The 15,901-nt window shown below is 39.2% G+C and overlaps 1 protein-coding gene across 1 annotated transcript in view; it reads right to left on the bottom strand.

The window, feature by feature from the left end:
• LOC137248424 (zinc finger protein 208-like) overlaps positions 1-15,901 on the bottom strand; it is a 230,426-nt gene that overhangs the window by 6,429 nt on the left and 208,096 nt on the right. The window contains exons 19-20 of the mRNA XM_067779362.1: positions 13,290-13,451; positions 10,603-10,836 (exon numbers count right to left, since the gene is read on the bottom strand). Coding sequence (XP_067635463.1) covers positions 10,603-10,836; positions 13,290-13,451 — 396 coding nt within the window. The remainder of the gene's footprint in view (positions 1-10,602; positions 10,837-13,289; positions 13,452-15,901) is intronic.

The raw sequence follows: 15,901 nt of genomic DNA on the forward strand, positions 1-15,901 counted from the left end.
ATTATCTGTCTGGTCGGCAAGCGTCGGTGAAGTTCAGGAAAATAATATCCAAACAAAGAAGAATTAAACAAGGGGTACCGCTACCTTCACCACCAGAAGGAGTCACTATCGTTTCCTACGCCGATGACTGCATAATAATGGCCACAGACCCAGGCCCACACATCGATGAGCTTTGTAATAAAATAAACAGCTATCTTCCTGATCTCTCCAGTTTCTTCGCCGCGCCAAACCTGACATTATCACCGACCAAATCATCGGAGACCTTATTTAGAACATGAACGCGCCAAATGTCAACCATATTGAACATCCACGTCGATGGCATTGATCAGGATCTACATTTCGGAGAGCATACAACCGCAATTGTTCCTAAAATCCAGAGCCGTAATAAAATCCTCAAATCTCTTGCCGGCAGCACTTGGGTAAGAAACGATTACTACTTACAAAGCAATTGGCCTGCCGATTGCATGCTGCCCGTCTCCGATATGGTCGCCAAGCCTAAAGGTTACTCATTGGAAGAAAATGCAGGCCCGCCAAAATACTGCCCTCAGAACCGCTACCGAATGTCTTATGTCCCCAGAACACAATGAGGCGAGAGTACTCTCAATTAGGGGGAGAAATGAAATACTGGACAAACAGTTTCTGTTGAATACCCAGAAATCTGGGCATCCCAACAGACACTTGATTGATGAGGCTACCCCTTCTAGGAGCTTAACTGATATCCCCAGTAATATCCACAAAAAGGCGTTGGACCTCTAGGTCGGGAATTGCCCAGTTTTTAAAGATAAATATAAACAACGCCAATAACACGGGAAAGTTATTTCAGTTTCTGATGGTTCACTTTTCCACTAAAAGGTTGATTTTGGTTGTGTTTTTATGCACAAAATTTTCAAACTAAAAACTGAATTTTTATTTGTCAGAAACAATAAAGAAAAAACGGCCGAAAGTCTAAAACCCCTATCGAAATACAAATTAGCTAGTTTGTTTTTAATGAACTAGATCCTGGTGGAATAACACATACACATATGTAGTCATCAGCTAAGAGCAGAAGTAGATAGTTACTCACACATACACACGCATATAGCTAGAAGAAAAACATAAACTACAGACAAAGCTAAATAACCAAGCATTAGATACAAATGTTCCAGAAGGCATGTTCATGAAAAGTCTAGACCTTAAGAGAAATAGGTGAACGAGGCTCACTGAGAGTAGAAAAGCAGCGCGGTGCAAGCCATAATCAGTCAGTTTGATTTTAACACGCTATTAGTGAGGTACGCGACTACAGTAAAGTTGTAAATAAAGGAGATTTATTCGACAGTTCAGCGATTCGAACGATAGAAGAAGGTGCAAAACAATCAGAATTTCCCAAAATTCGTTACAGTATTTAGAAGAATATTTTTTTTAGAAAATAGAGAAAAATAGTATATTGCTATTACAATTTGCAAAATCTACAAACCAGTATAGATACAGTATTCGGTCATATACCGCTAAGAAGAATGCATGAAGGAACTTGTACTAAGAGCTTTTATAATGAATTGCCTTTTCTTCAATTGTTTAATCACCAATTGAAGACGTACAAATGTAGGTTAGTACTTTTCCATGCAAGCATAAATGGTACATTGGCAACACTTATTTAGAACGATGACAATTTTCGGAACAAGGATGTTGAAATATTTGTTATTTGCTTTTTTTATTATTAAATTTTTCGAAAAATTTCAATAAAAATATTTTTCCAGTTAACTTCCTTGTACTTTATTACCATTTAAATAACGAAAAAACTGGTCAAAACGGCCAATAATTAAATTGGTATTGATATTTTAGAATGGCTTTAATTAAATGCAGCCGTGTGATATTTGAGCGGGTTTTGTGCATGTACATTTTTCATAATTGATTGGTACTAGAAAAGTGTGTGCACACTCAGCAAAGGCATAGTGGAATAACCAGGTGGAGTAAGCCGTCAATTGTCTCGCTCTAAATTCTTCTTTGTTCTGTCATTCGGCTATCTGAAAATTTTTCACTTGGGTATCTTTGGTGTTGACTTCCATAAGTAAGGCTGTGTTAAATATTTTTGATATTTCCATTATATATGTTTAATTTGTTCCCAAAAAAATGAAACAGGTCTTTGTTAAAACAAATTATTTGCATTCACGTCATATTCAACCAAGGATCTTTCCCTGTACAGTGCTTATGAAGACTTTCGAAGACTGCTCTTCTCATTTCTACAAGAACACCAAAATTTTCGTGTTACACCTTATTTATGAAAATACTTCGCTAAAATAATGACATTCTAAATATACAAAAAATTTTAACTCACTGTGGCTGTTTTGCCCTAAAAATCAGACCACTAAGATGAGAGGAATGTTGCACTAAAGAATTGTAATTTAGAATATATTGTAACGATTTTAGTGCAATTCCGCTTATTTGCAACCTTCTAATAACGTTGGAATTACTAAACTGTTGAATAAGTAACTCCACTATTCAATAATGCAAAAGGGCCTTTATTAAAGTACTTCACTTCTACTACACGACAGATAGCGTGCCTCAGTCAAACTGATTATGATTGCTCAGATTGCGCTCTTTTATACTCTTCGATTTCCTCGTTCCATACTTCTAGGCGTTTCCAGAATTTACTTCGTTACCAGCTATAAAATTATAACTACAGATGCACGTGTATAGCTTCTCATATGCGTGTGTATATGTGAGTGATACTTGCACAAATAATTGCCTACTTTTGGGAGTATCTCAGATATATGCATGCGATTGTGCGTTGCTCTCCGCTGCTTGTATGGACATATGTGTAAACATAATGATTAATTTGGTTATGTGCATACAAGTCACTGCTCAGTATCGGCTTAGAGATGATAGTATCCCTTAGTGTTGCTAATATTCATCACAATATGAATCCAGCTCTCTTCGGATCAACATCTTTTGGTTCTATGCCGACTGCCGCTAGGCTAGTCTATGCCCTGACATATTTTGGTAAATAATAACTTGGTAACATTGTAAATACATCACGAATTCGACTGTCAAGAGTTTTTGGGGGATATTCTGATTAACTTTGTTATTATATGTTAGTAGGGCATATGTTAAATGACCCTCAACCACAAATCAACAAAGCAAAGTGTATAACGATCCCTTCCAAGTATGACTGTAAAACTTTTCATCGAATCCGAACCCCATTTAAGTTCCGCAAAAGGCAGAAAAGTTCAAAAAATAATTGAAGTACATACGTACTATATATGAATAACACATCTTTCTTTTATGTCCGGGTTTTCAATGAAAGTTCCAACTGCAGTTGAAATTGAAGTCACTTTACTTTGGCCGCATCCATTGAATTTTACTGCTCATCACAGTTTAAGTGGCCAAATTGAATTTTTTTAATAAGGCTTTGAAGAGATTTACAAGGTATAATCGAAATAGCTGTCGCCTTGTCCGTCCTGTTGTCGCGTTGTTTAATTTTTTCCCAAATTATTAAATAAATTAAAAATTGCTTCAAATAAATGTTTTCATACATTTAAAGCAATAAGGGTAATCCCCGCTTAAAAACTCATATGCATTTTTTATTCGATCCTAAAAGTAATGTAAACTCGTACTGGTCCTTTATATTCCATTATTATTATTATTTTTCTATTTTTTGAAAGCGGGTAAAAACGTTATCCTCTTCTGACCGTCGAAAATACATCCCTACCGTATCAGATAGCGTACATCTTCTGTCTTTCCTTTTTTCCTTCACCTGGTGATTCCACCATGAGCAAAGGCTGCATTCATTTGAAAACATTTTTGTGTTTCATTCAATTACTTCATTCTTTCTTCGAATGAGTTCAGGAGTGCAGTCTTTTCTTCCACTACTGAACGAAGACTTGGTTAACTTTTAAGCCTAATTCCTTAACAAGGAATGAATGAATGAATGAAGAAACAGATTTTTAAATCAATGATTTAAAGTTTCAGATGATTGCACAGTTTTACAGCTCTGATATAATTTGAGTAAATCTAAAAACTAAAAACAAAGCTGGAAAAATTTAAAATTTTTTTTAAAATGTTGATATATGTATAAAGAGATTATTATTATTAGGCCTGGAAGCACTGCGACCTTTGTGCAGATCTATTGCGCATGACTTTTCAGCCTAAATTTGTATGTGGAGGCTTTTGCTGTATCTAAGTACCTCTCCAGGATTTTTACTCCATATCGCATAGGGATTAAGAGTCACACCACCTAGATGGGAGAGTCTCTGCCTTGCCAGAGCGACGCATTCGCAGAGAATGTGTACCAGTATTTCATCCTCCAGCTCCCAGAAACAACAAATTTGAGTATCGGATAGATTTAACTTACTTAGGTGATATGTTGTTGTTGTTGTAGCGATAAGGACACTCCCCGAAGGCCTTGGGGAGTGTTATCGATGTTGATGGTCCTTCGCCGGATGCAGATCCGACACGTTCCGTTACCAAGCCCGACCATCTCGGGAAAGATTTGTTATGACCCATGCGACCTTCTAGGCCATCCCGCCCTTCCACCCCTAGATTCATGAGGAGTTCGGGGTCGCCAAAGCCTCCGTTATTAATGAAGTAGGATTCGCCACGGATAAGCGAGGTTTGCAATTGGGTTGGAAAAGCTATATATTGCGCTGGCAACCCTTGAGAGGGTTGCGCTACACAACCCCTTGAATCCATTTGGTATTTTAGTCGCCTCTTACGACAGGCATACCTACCGCGGGTATATTCTAACCCCCTAACCCGCTGGGGTACTTAGGTGATATCGTAGACCCACAGTGTCCCGTATAGTACCCAGTGAGATGTCGTAGCAGGGAGAAATACTTAGATTAATCAGTTTGGCTGTTACTTTCGTTGCCGGAAGTATAAACAGTTTGGCCTGTCATTGCCCTGGGCAGTCAATCCAGTGACGTCTGAATTGTTTTGTTTCCCAGTTACTTATGGTTTCCCTGGTGTGTGCTTTTGTGAGTTCACAGAAGGGTTGTGGACCATATAATGCTGCTATAGCGCCCTGCTTTGCTAGCTAATCTGCATGTTCATTACCTTCATGTCCCTGATGTCCGGGAACCCACCCTAACAAAACCTTGTTTTTGGCTCCCTGGTCATTAAGGATTTCAGTGCAGTCATTCGCTAGTTTAGATGTAACTGTGTAGGATTGTAAGGAACGTAGGGCCGCCTGGCTGTCCGATATAATGTTTGTAAACTTTGCAATTTTTCTCTAATATCAATAACAAAACAATTGTGTAAAGCAATATGAGCATTAAATACCGATGATAAAATTGATATAATAGTGGACAGCGGAAGCACTGTTAATATGTATAAAGAGAGTCACGATTTGGTAATGTAGTCAATTTAAATTTGTTTTTTCCCTTTTATAAGTTCCGTTTACAGGTTGACCGCAAATTTCAGTACAAAAGTGCGCAATCTTGCAATCTGTTTTTGAGTAGCTCCCTGTGAAGCTAAAGTCTTGAAAGTTGGAACATACATAAAAAGTGCGAACGTCAAGCTGTGAAGTTGTGTTTTGATTTCTACTGTGCCTTATTTTATCTTGGATCAATAAATTTGTTTGTTTAAATAATTATTGTGCTAAAAATAAGTGTAAACACGTTGTGTACTGCATTCAGCAATTTAAAGTTCTGCTTTTCTTTACTAAAATAAATTGTATCTTAAAAATAATTGATAAAGTGTGTACATCCATACATACATACATATTTGCCGAGTCACTTTGCATATTTGTTGTTGCATTTGATTGGCATTTATTTATTTTCAGTTTTCAATTGTTATTTGCTCGTGCACATTTACTTCATTTTCTTTTCACTGCCACAGCTGTTTGCATTGTGTGTTGTTAAGCGTCAGTTAATAGCGATCTTAAACTGCTCATACAGTGATCTTCAAACTGCTCAAACAGTGATTTTCTTACTGTGATCTCCAAACTACTTTGACTGCCTCCGTCTGTTTAATCAATTTTATTTTAACTTACAATGTCTTGCAATTTTGTTAACTGCCAATTGAAAGGTGATACCGAGCGTTTCGTGTCGTGCTGGCTTTGTGATGAGCTTGCTCATATGAAGTGCGCTAGTTTGACAGCAAGGGTGTGTGATGCGATCAACGATAACAAGGGTGTGCGTTGGTCGTGCCTGAAATGCAGATCCACGGAAGTGGATCTTTTTAAGCTTTCAAACATACCCGAAACGCATTCTCCGAAATCGGTAAGGAACTTTCTACATTAGGGGATAAATTCAAGTATTATGAAAACTTGTTTAGAACTTTCAAATGTATTACCGATTCAGCTGCTAATGCTAACAGCGACAGTCGTGACAGCAAACGAAAACGAACTGATGTCTCGGGTGGCTTACTGACCCTACACCCCGTTCAAAACATCCAGAACCCAATCGTTCCTACACCCAGCACGATAGAATTAATAAACTTAGCATCTCCAAGTCCTCTTACAGTAGAGCCTTCAACATCAAAGGCACCTCCAACAAAACTAGCAGCTAGAAAAAATATTGAACCTGCAAACCGTTCTCAGGCAACTGAGCCTGGAACTAGGAAGTTGGTTGTAGTCCCTCCTAAAAAATCGATATTCGTGTCAAGATTCGAGAGGGATACTACTGAGGAGGATCTGAAATCGTATATCTTCTCAAAAAGGAAAACCCATGACGTAACAATTCGGAAATTTAATTTTAGTTATGAAAGAAACGTATCTTCCTTTAGATTAGATGTACCTATTGACCATTTTGACACTATCTTGAGTAACGATTTTTGGCCATCTGGGGCACTTGTGCGGGAATTTGAATATAGGCGGAATAAAAGTGTTCCAAACTTAGCAAAGATCCCTGTTAATAACACTGAGTCAAAAAACTGAATGAAAAAACTGCTTTAGATATACTTTACCAAAATGTTAGAGGCTTAAACACCAAGTTAACAGAACTGTTTTTAAAGTCATTTAACTCAAGCTACGATATAATTGCTTTAACCGAAACCTGGCTGAAACCTCACGTTTTTAACTCAGAGATCCTCTGTAATGACTACCAGATATATCGAAATGACCGCCTGAACAGGGTTGGAGGTGGAGTTCTGCTTGCTGTACACTCTTCAATACCATCTGAAGAGATTTGCGTAACCGCCACCGATACAACTGAGTTCTTGTGCATACGCACACAACTAGCAAATTTCCACATTTATTTGGCCATCTGTTATATCCCGCCATCTTCTGAACTGTCCGTTTATATGCATCACATTTCCTTGCTAAGAACTGTTAATTCGATGCTAAAGCCTTCCGATTCCATTATTGTCTTGGGTGACTTCAATATGCCACACATATCATGGTGCATCTCTGACTTTAAAATCGTACCAGTTTCGTCAAAGTCTTCCAACAATGAATTTCTAGACGGAATGTCTGAGCTGTGCCTTCAACAAATCAACATCCAATCGAATAAATTCGGAAGAGTGTTAGATTTAGCCTTTGTGGATGATGATTCTAAATATTCCATTAGTCGATGCGAACCCATTATTGAACCTGAAGATGCTTACCACCCTTCCCTCAAAATAGTTTACGAAGTTGTTAATTATGCTTGTAACAGCGGAAATAAACGATACAACTCCAGTTATCGATTCGACTTTGCGAAGGCCAATTTTAAAAAATTAAATCGTGATCTATCTCGAATAGTGTGGCCAATATTTAATGCTGATGTGGAGCAAAGCGTTTCTCACTTTTACAATACCATTTACTGTCTTTTTGAAAAATACGTACCTAAGCGGATTTGTGTACATTCCGATACAAGCCAAGTATGGTTCACTAAAGAGCTGAAAATTTTAAAGAATAAAGTCTCGATCTTTCAAGTTGTTCAAAAAGACGGGTTTACATAACCATTATTTACAGTACTCGATTCTACGCAGCAAGTATTTTCAATTGAAAAAAGTGTTACAAAGCTTATCTTTGTAAAATGAAAAGAAATATAACTTGCAACCCGAAGGCATTTTACGGATTCGTAAACTCTAAACGCAGGGTGAAAGGGTTTCCATCATCCATGAAATTCCAAGATAATATTTCCAGCGATGATCAAGAGATCGCCGACTTCTTTGCGGAATTTTTCAAATCAAATTACTCTATTGAGACCAACGTTTCACCTAATGAATACCCATACCATATTGATTCATGTTATTCAATCAGAGCTCCATTTATATCTTCAGAAGATGTATTATCTTATTTAAAAACTTTAAAAGTATCATATTCATACGGCCCCGACAGGATCCCGACACACTTTCTTAAAAAATGTGCTGCAAACATCTATGAGCCGCTAACAGATTTATTTAATTTCTCTTTAATTTATGGCGTTTTCCCAACAATATGGAAGGAATCTTTTCTTATTCCGCTTCATAAAAATGGAAGCAGGTCTTCAATAGAAAACTACCGGGGCATAGCAAAGTTATCCGCTATCCCAAAGTTATTTGAGGCTATTGTTACCCACCACCTAACATTCTCTATTTCCCCCATAATTGCAAGCTCGCAGCATGGGTTCTGTAAGGGCAAATCACCTATCACCAATTTACTAGAATTTACCACCCACGTTTCTAATGGATTTAGAAAAGGCCTTCACACTGATGTAATTTAAACCGATTTCAGTAAAGCTTTCGACAAAGTATCACACCCATTACTTATTCATAAGCTCAGTCAACTCGGTTTTCAACCCCGTCTTATATGTTTGATTTCTTCGTATCTTGGTTATCGTACGCAAAAAGTAATCTTTAAAAATACACTTTCTGGGGTCATCAATGTTTCTTCTGGTGTTCCTCAGGGCAGCCATCTTGGTCCGATTCTGTTCTTGTTGTTCATAAACGATATATCTGGTACAATTAAATACTCAAAAATCTTGATGTACGCAGACGATGTAAAACTTTTCAAATCATGTGCCTCGGTTGAGGAACATTCCTTGCTTCAAATGGATTTAAATCACTTGGTTACCTGGTGCAATGTAAATTATATGCCGCTCAATCTCAAAAAATGTAAATTCATGTGTTTTTCTCGGAGAGTTTCGCCACCAGCTTCATATACAATTAACAACTATAGTCTAGAAACTGTAAATAATTTTATTGACTTGGGAGTCATGATGGATTCCAAACTTAGTTTCAATCTTCATATTAATGCTACAGTGAATAAAGGCAAAGGTGTTTTTGCATTTGTTAAGTGGTGGTCAAAAGAATTTAACGACCCTTACATAACTAAAGCACTTTTTACAACATTAGTTAGGCCAATATTAGAATACGGCTCGATAATTTGGAATCCGCGTTATCAAGTCCATGCAGACAGTCTCGAATCAATACAAAAACAATTTTTACTATTTGCCTTAAGAAATTTCCAATGGGACTCTTTAACTAATCTTCCACCTTATACTAATCGATTAAAGCTTATCAATCTTCCAACTCTTGCTAGTCGAAGGGAAATGCTTGGTGTAATATTTATGACAAAACTTTTAAATGGATCAATTTCGAGCCCATTCCTTCTGAATGAAGTGAACTTTAGCGTTCCCTCTCGTACATCGAGACACTTTAAACCTCTTCTGCTGAAACAATGTAGAACGAATTTCGAACAAAATGAACCTTTTCGGCGTTTATGCCAAGATTATAACACTCACTCAAACACATTTGATATCTCGGACTCCCTTTTTTCTCACCTCTCTAAATTAATGTATAATACGTTTGCTTCTGTTCTCTTTAAGTATTACGCTTGGCTGAAGAAATTTCTTCTGTAGCTGAGCAGTCTCAGATCGTGACGCTTGACAAACCGCTGCCCATCAAATACTCGGCAAAATAAAAAAAAAAAAAAGTTATTATATATATATATAAATCGATCGCGTGAACAGGATTAGCCTGGTTTCATTGGGCCACTTGAGGGCAGCGCGCTGCCACAACGTCCATGCTACATTACTCAGGGGTTTTTTTTTTGCTTATGCTCCGGCTCTGAACATAAACAGAGCATAGAGCAGAGGCGTATCATAAAAAGCGATAGCATTTCTTATACTCTGATTCGAGCTAGAAAAAATTATAAATGCGTTTGTAACACTTCAACCATCGTAGGAGTGCGGGTTCAAATCCCACTCGCGGGAGAAAAGGCTTTGAAGAGATTTACAAGGTACAATCGAAACAGCTGACGCCTTGTCCGTCCTGATGTCACGTTGTTTAAAATTATTAAATAAATTATAAAATTAAAGGCTGCTTGAAATAAATGTTTTCATACATTTAAAGCAATAAGGGTAATCCCCGCTTAAACTCATACAAAATTATAACACTTTCACACAATAGTTGTGCACCAAAACGACAAATATTCATCTAAGAAAAAGCTTAACCGGAACATGGCGAGCATAAAAATTTAATTTTTGTGCACTTGACTAAAAATCGATTTAACTATAAATTCGTACCAGTATATCGCACAGCAAGTAGTTATTCAGTATATGTAAATATTTGGTATTTTTGGAAGGGAAAATAAAACATAAAATTCTTCACTCTATCACCGATATCTAATAATACGCTCACAAAAAGCGGTCATATTTGAAACTTGTTGACTACCACTACATTACGGTGATCAAATATTCAGTTAGTGCCACGTTATTTTCTTACCCTCCAGGTTTTCCCTCCAAAGGTTGCTGCTTTAACTTAGCCTCTTCTTCCTTTAAAGCTGTCATATTTCGTTCACGAGTCTCCGGATCTTCGTTTTTATGAGACGTTAAGTGTAATCGTAGGTCCGAAGCTAAAGGAAAAGCCAATGGACAAAACTTGCATCTATAAATATTTACACCACCCAGATGTATATAAGTGCGCATATGGGTGTGTACATATGAGGCGCGAGCAAAGCTATTTTAAAGACAGAATGAAAAGTTGTAATAATGACGATGTTTTTAATACTACATTTACACTAGCTCCAAATACGTACCAAAAATGAGTTGAGGTTACCCTCTTTATTACCAAAATCAAAATCCCTATAATCAGAATACCCAACACGAAATTCCTATTCCCTGTCTGAAATACATTCACATTCGCACAGAAAATTGGAAACTTTGATGGAGGCGACTAAATACCCAAATGAAGACAACTTAATAACCAAATGATTCATTGGGTTGCGGAGCGCAACCCTCTCAAGGGATGGCTACCCAACCCAATTATAAACCTCACTTACCCGTGGCGAATTGTGTTTCTTTAGCAGGCGAGGGCCTTGCGATCCCAAGTTCTTCATGGAACTCGGGGATGGGGGCGGGATGGCCTACAAGGGGCAATGTGGTCTTATTAAATCGTTCCCGAGATGGTCGGGCTTGTATCTTAATGGTACTTCTCACCGGAACGTACCGGGTCTAAATCCGGAAAGGACCATCAACATCGATTACAATCCCAAAACCCTTCGGGAAGTGTCGCTACAACAACATTATAGTGTGTAGTCTGTGCGCTCAGTAAAGGAGCGGTCTGCCAACTCGGAAACAGCACTAATGTTGGGACGAAGCGATACATGGAGTTTAGGAGAATTTTCTCACAATACCGGGCAGCATTAAGAATTATGCAGCGCTTGACTGCAGTGATCGACCCAACCGACCGCGAAATCGAGCGTGGATGAATGTCGAAGACAGTTCACTCACATCACTGACTCTGGCACTGAGCACTATACCAAAGGCACATGTTTGAATATCACGTGTGGTGAAGTCGGAGGATACGCTAAATATGTTGCAGCGTCAAAACCCGAATATACCAATACCTGAAAGTAGCGAAAAATGACGAAGGCCTGCTTATGCTTGTCTGGATAAACGGTTGTATTGGCAAGTGCCGGATATCGTCATAGTGCTTATGGAGATGTTGCCTTAACCCCCGTGGGGGAGGAGCTAGATCAAGCAGTTGTTTGCTAGGATGTCTTGATTTGTGGCAATTTAACAAAAACCGCCGGTTCAGCATTTCGTTGTGCTCTTTAATCTTGAGCTCTTTCGCCTCACTATACAGGTGGTGTTCGGGGGTCATAAAAAGACACCCGGTGGCAGTCATGATAGCAGCATTTTGACAGGCCTGCAGCCTTTTCCAGTATGTGTTTTTAAGACCAGGCGACAAAACTGGTGACGCGCAGCTCATGAGCGGCCGGCCAATTGCTTTGTACGTGGTTACCAACGTTTCTTTATCCCTTCCCCCGGTCCTGCCGGCAAGCGACTTGAGGATTTTGTTGCGGCTTTGTAGTTTAGATACAATTTCGGTGGCATGCGTCTTGAAGGTCAGAGTATTATCGAACGTTATCCCTAAAATCTTTGGGCGACTGACAGTGACTCTGAAATTATCGACGTCAACTACTAATATTTGCGACATCTGTTCCTTCCACGTCGTAAACAGGGGTTTTAAAAAAATTCAATAATCGAGAAGTATCAAAATTTGCAGGAAAGTCTCGAAGTATGCAGTTTTGTAGTCCACTTAATTTTAGTCTATCAAAGTAGAAGAATGAGTCTCCCAAAAGGAGCAACTTTTTCTTACATTTTCATAGAATATTTTCTACGTCGAATACACTCCAATTCGAGCATTTTCCGAGAGGCATTCAAGGGGTTGTGTAGCGCAATATATAGATTCTCCAACCCAATTGTCAACCTCACCTTCTAGCGGCGAATCCCGTTTCACTAACAGACGAGACTCTGGCGACCCCAAGCTCCTCATGGAACTTGAGGGTGGGGAGGGAGGGATGGCCTGAAGGTATAATGTGGCCATATATAAATCGTTCCCGAGATGGTCGGGATAGTACCTTAGTGGTGGTGTGTGACGGGAGCGTACCGGATCTGTATCCGGCAAAGGACCATCACATCGATAACACTCCCCAAAACCTTCGGGGAGTAACCTTATCGCTACAAACAACAACAACAACATTGTGACTCCTTCTGGTGGGAAAGGGAGTTTTGATATGTAAAAATTAAACAGAAGCGGGGACAGGACACCACCCCGTGGGACCTCCTGTTTAATTTTTCTTGTTTTAGAAATTTCGTTCCTAAATTCAACTGACGCCTGCCCACCACTCAGGTAATTAGCGGTTCATCTTTTTAGACAAGCAGGAAGGTGTGAGCGTTCTACGTCTTGGAGTAGCGTGCCGTGGTTGACTGTGTCAAAAGGTTTTTTTAGCTGGGAATTTCGTGTTTGGAGATTTAGTGTTAGTCCCCATTTCAAAGCTTTTACATTGGCGTCATTCGCATTTTCTTTAACCTTTCGCACTCGACTTCCAGGACATCAATGCATCGCAAGAAAATGCACTAGCTTACGCTTTTGGTCCAGTGTAAATGTTACATAAGAAAACTTACCGCTTTTCACAAATATCACATTTGTAAGGCTTTTCGCCGCTATGAAGTCGTTTATGATGCCTTAAATAACTTTTTTGACTAAAACATTTACCACAAATATCGCACTCGAATTCGTTGCCTTGATGTTTAAGTTGTTTGCCATTTTCAAGATTTTCTTTGCATCTGAATAAATAAAAAACAGAGATAATCAAAGAAACGAAGTTGTTTTAAGATATAAGAATAGGTTAGATGCATATTATCATGATAGAGTTTATTAAAATATGACGTCCAATACAAAAAAATAAAAATAAATATAAGGCGCCATAACCTCCGAAGAGATTTTAGGCCGAGCTTCCTTTTCCTACAAATTGGCGGGACAGGACCTACTTCTTTTATGCCCATTCCGAACGGCTTCTGCAAAGCAGATGAGTATTCACTGAGAGCTTTTCGTGGCAGAAATGCTCTCGGAGTGCTGGCCAAACATTGCCGATGGCGACCCCGCTCAGAAAAAAAATTTCTTCTAATTGAAAAAGCTTTTTTCTAAAATTTTGATGTTGCTTTTCCCGGGGTGTGAACCCAGGATCTTCGGTGTGGATGGCGGAGCACGCTACCATCACACCACGGTGACCAATAACGTCAATTCATAATTTAATTATTATATAATACTAGTAGACCCGCCAGACGTTGTCCTGCCCTAAATTTGGCCAATCTGCATACATTTTAATAAGCTTTTTCCATCTGACTCTGCCCTCCCCCCCCCCCCCCCCCCCTCTTCAATTTTTCCTAATCCTTTTATTCACTCCTCCTTTCGCCTTTTTCGCTTCATCTACCTCCATCTTCGTCTCATTCTATCTCTTTCTCAATCGCCTTCTCCTTCTCTCTTTTCTCTTTTCTCTTCTCTCAATTTCTTCTTATTCTTCTGCATCCCTTATTGCCTGTCCCAGAAGTTGGTATGTATTTTATTCCAGTCCCAGTCCCACTCCGAGTCTCAGTCCCAGTCCTAGTCCTAATCCCAGTCCGTCTCTGGATAATATATTACTCTGTACTAAAGCACTCATCAACAGCTTTCATTCGATATTCATATTGTATAAACACTGTCTAGGCATTCACTGGCCCACGTTTTGGCCTATATCTCGAGACCCTAGTCACCCAGGGGTATGAAAATTACCCTCTGCTAAAGCACTCATCCACAGCTTTCATTTCATATCCATATTCTATAAACAAATTCCAGGGGTACCCGGGTCCACGTTTTGGCCTATATCTCCAGACCCTAGTCACCCAGGGGTATGAAAATTACCCTCTACTAAAGCACTCATCAACAGCTTTCATTTGATATCAATATTCTATAAACACATTCTAGGGGTACCCAAGTCCACGTTTTGGCCTATATCTAGAGACCCTAGTCACCCAGGGGTATGAAAATTACCCTCTACTTAAGCACTCATCAACAGCTTTCATTTGATATCCATATTCTATACACACATTCTAGGGGTACCCAGGTCCACGTTTTGGCCTATATCTAGAGACCCTAGTCACCCAGGGGTATGAAAATTACCCTCTACTAAAGCACTCATCAACAGCTTTCATTTGATATCCATATTCTATACACACACTCTAGGGGTACCCAGGTCCACGTTTTGGCCTATATCTAGAGACCCTAGTCACCCAGGGGTATGAAAATTACCCTCTACTAAAGCACTCATCAACAGCTTTCATTTGATATCCATATTCTATAGACACACTCCAGGGGTACCCGGGTCCACGTTTTGGCCTATATCTCGAGACCCAGTCACCCAGGAGTATGAAAATTACCCTCCACTAAAGCACTCATCAACAGCTTTCATTTGATATCCATATTCTATAAACACACTCTAGGGGTACCCGGGTCCACGTTTTGGCCTATATCTCGAGACCCTAGTCACCCAGTCACTTATCCTATATTTCAAGTTAGATCAAACTACACACGGGGTGCAAAACAAATTCAAAATCGGTGCAGTAGTTAGGAGTCCATTGGCCTCAATTGTGTGACATGTGTTTTTTATATATTAAGATATAATTTTCTTTTAGCCATTAGTTCATAAATTAATGAGCAATATGAAATACCACCTGATGTTGCAACCCCCAGCGGTAGGTATGCCTGTCATAAGAGGCGACTAAAATACCAGATTCAAGGGGTTGTGTAGCGCAACCTTTTCAGGTTGCCAGCGCAATACATAACTTCTCCAAACCCAACTGTCAACTTCACCTATTCATGGCGAATCCTGTTTCATTAACAGCCGAGGCCCTGGCGACCCCGAACTCCTCATGGATCTAGGGGTTGGAGGGCGGGATGGCCTAGAAGGTTGTTATTGTTGTAGCAGTGCTTCGCCCTATCTAATAGGCGCGACCGATCAAAAATTGTCATCAATATTCTCTAACGGTAGTCCAAGGAAACTTGCTGTTTCAACAGGGGGGACCATAATGAGAGGGGTGTTAGAGGCGTTGGTTCCACATTACAAATGAAGAGATGGTTGGTGTAATGTGGGACACATTGCAAGCAGCGCATACATTTTGTATGTCGGATGTGATTCTGGATAGGTAAGAGTTTAACCTGTTACAGTATCCAGATCGCAGTTGAGCTAGAGTGACTCAAG

Source organism: Eurosta solidaginis, chromosome 4 (assembly GCF_040869045.1).
Source record: "Eurosta solidaginis isolate ZX-2024a chromosome 4, ASM4086904v1, whole genome shotgun sequence".
NCBI lineage: Eukaryota > Metazoa > Arthropoda > Insecta > Diptera > Tephritidae > Eurosta > Eurosta solidaginis.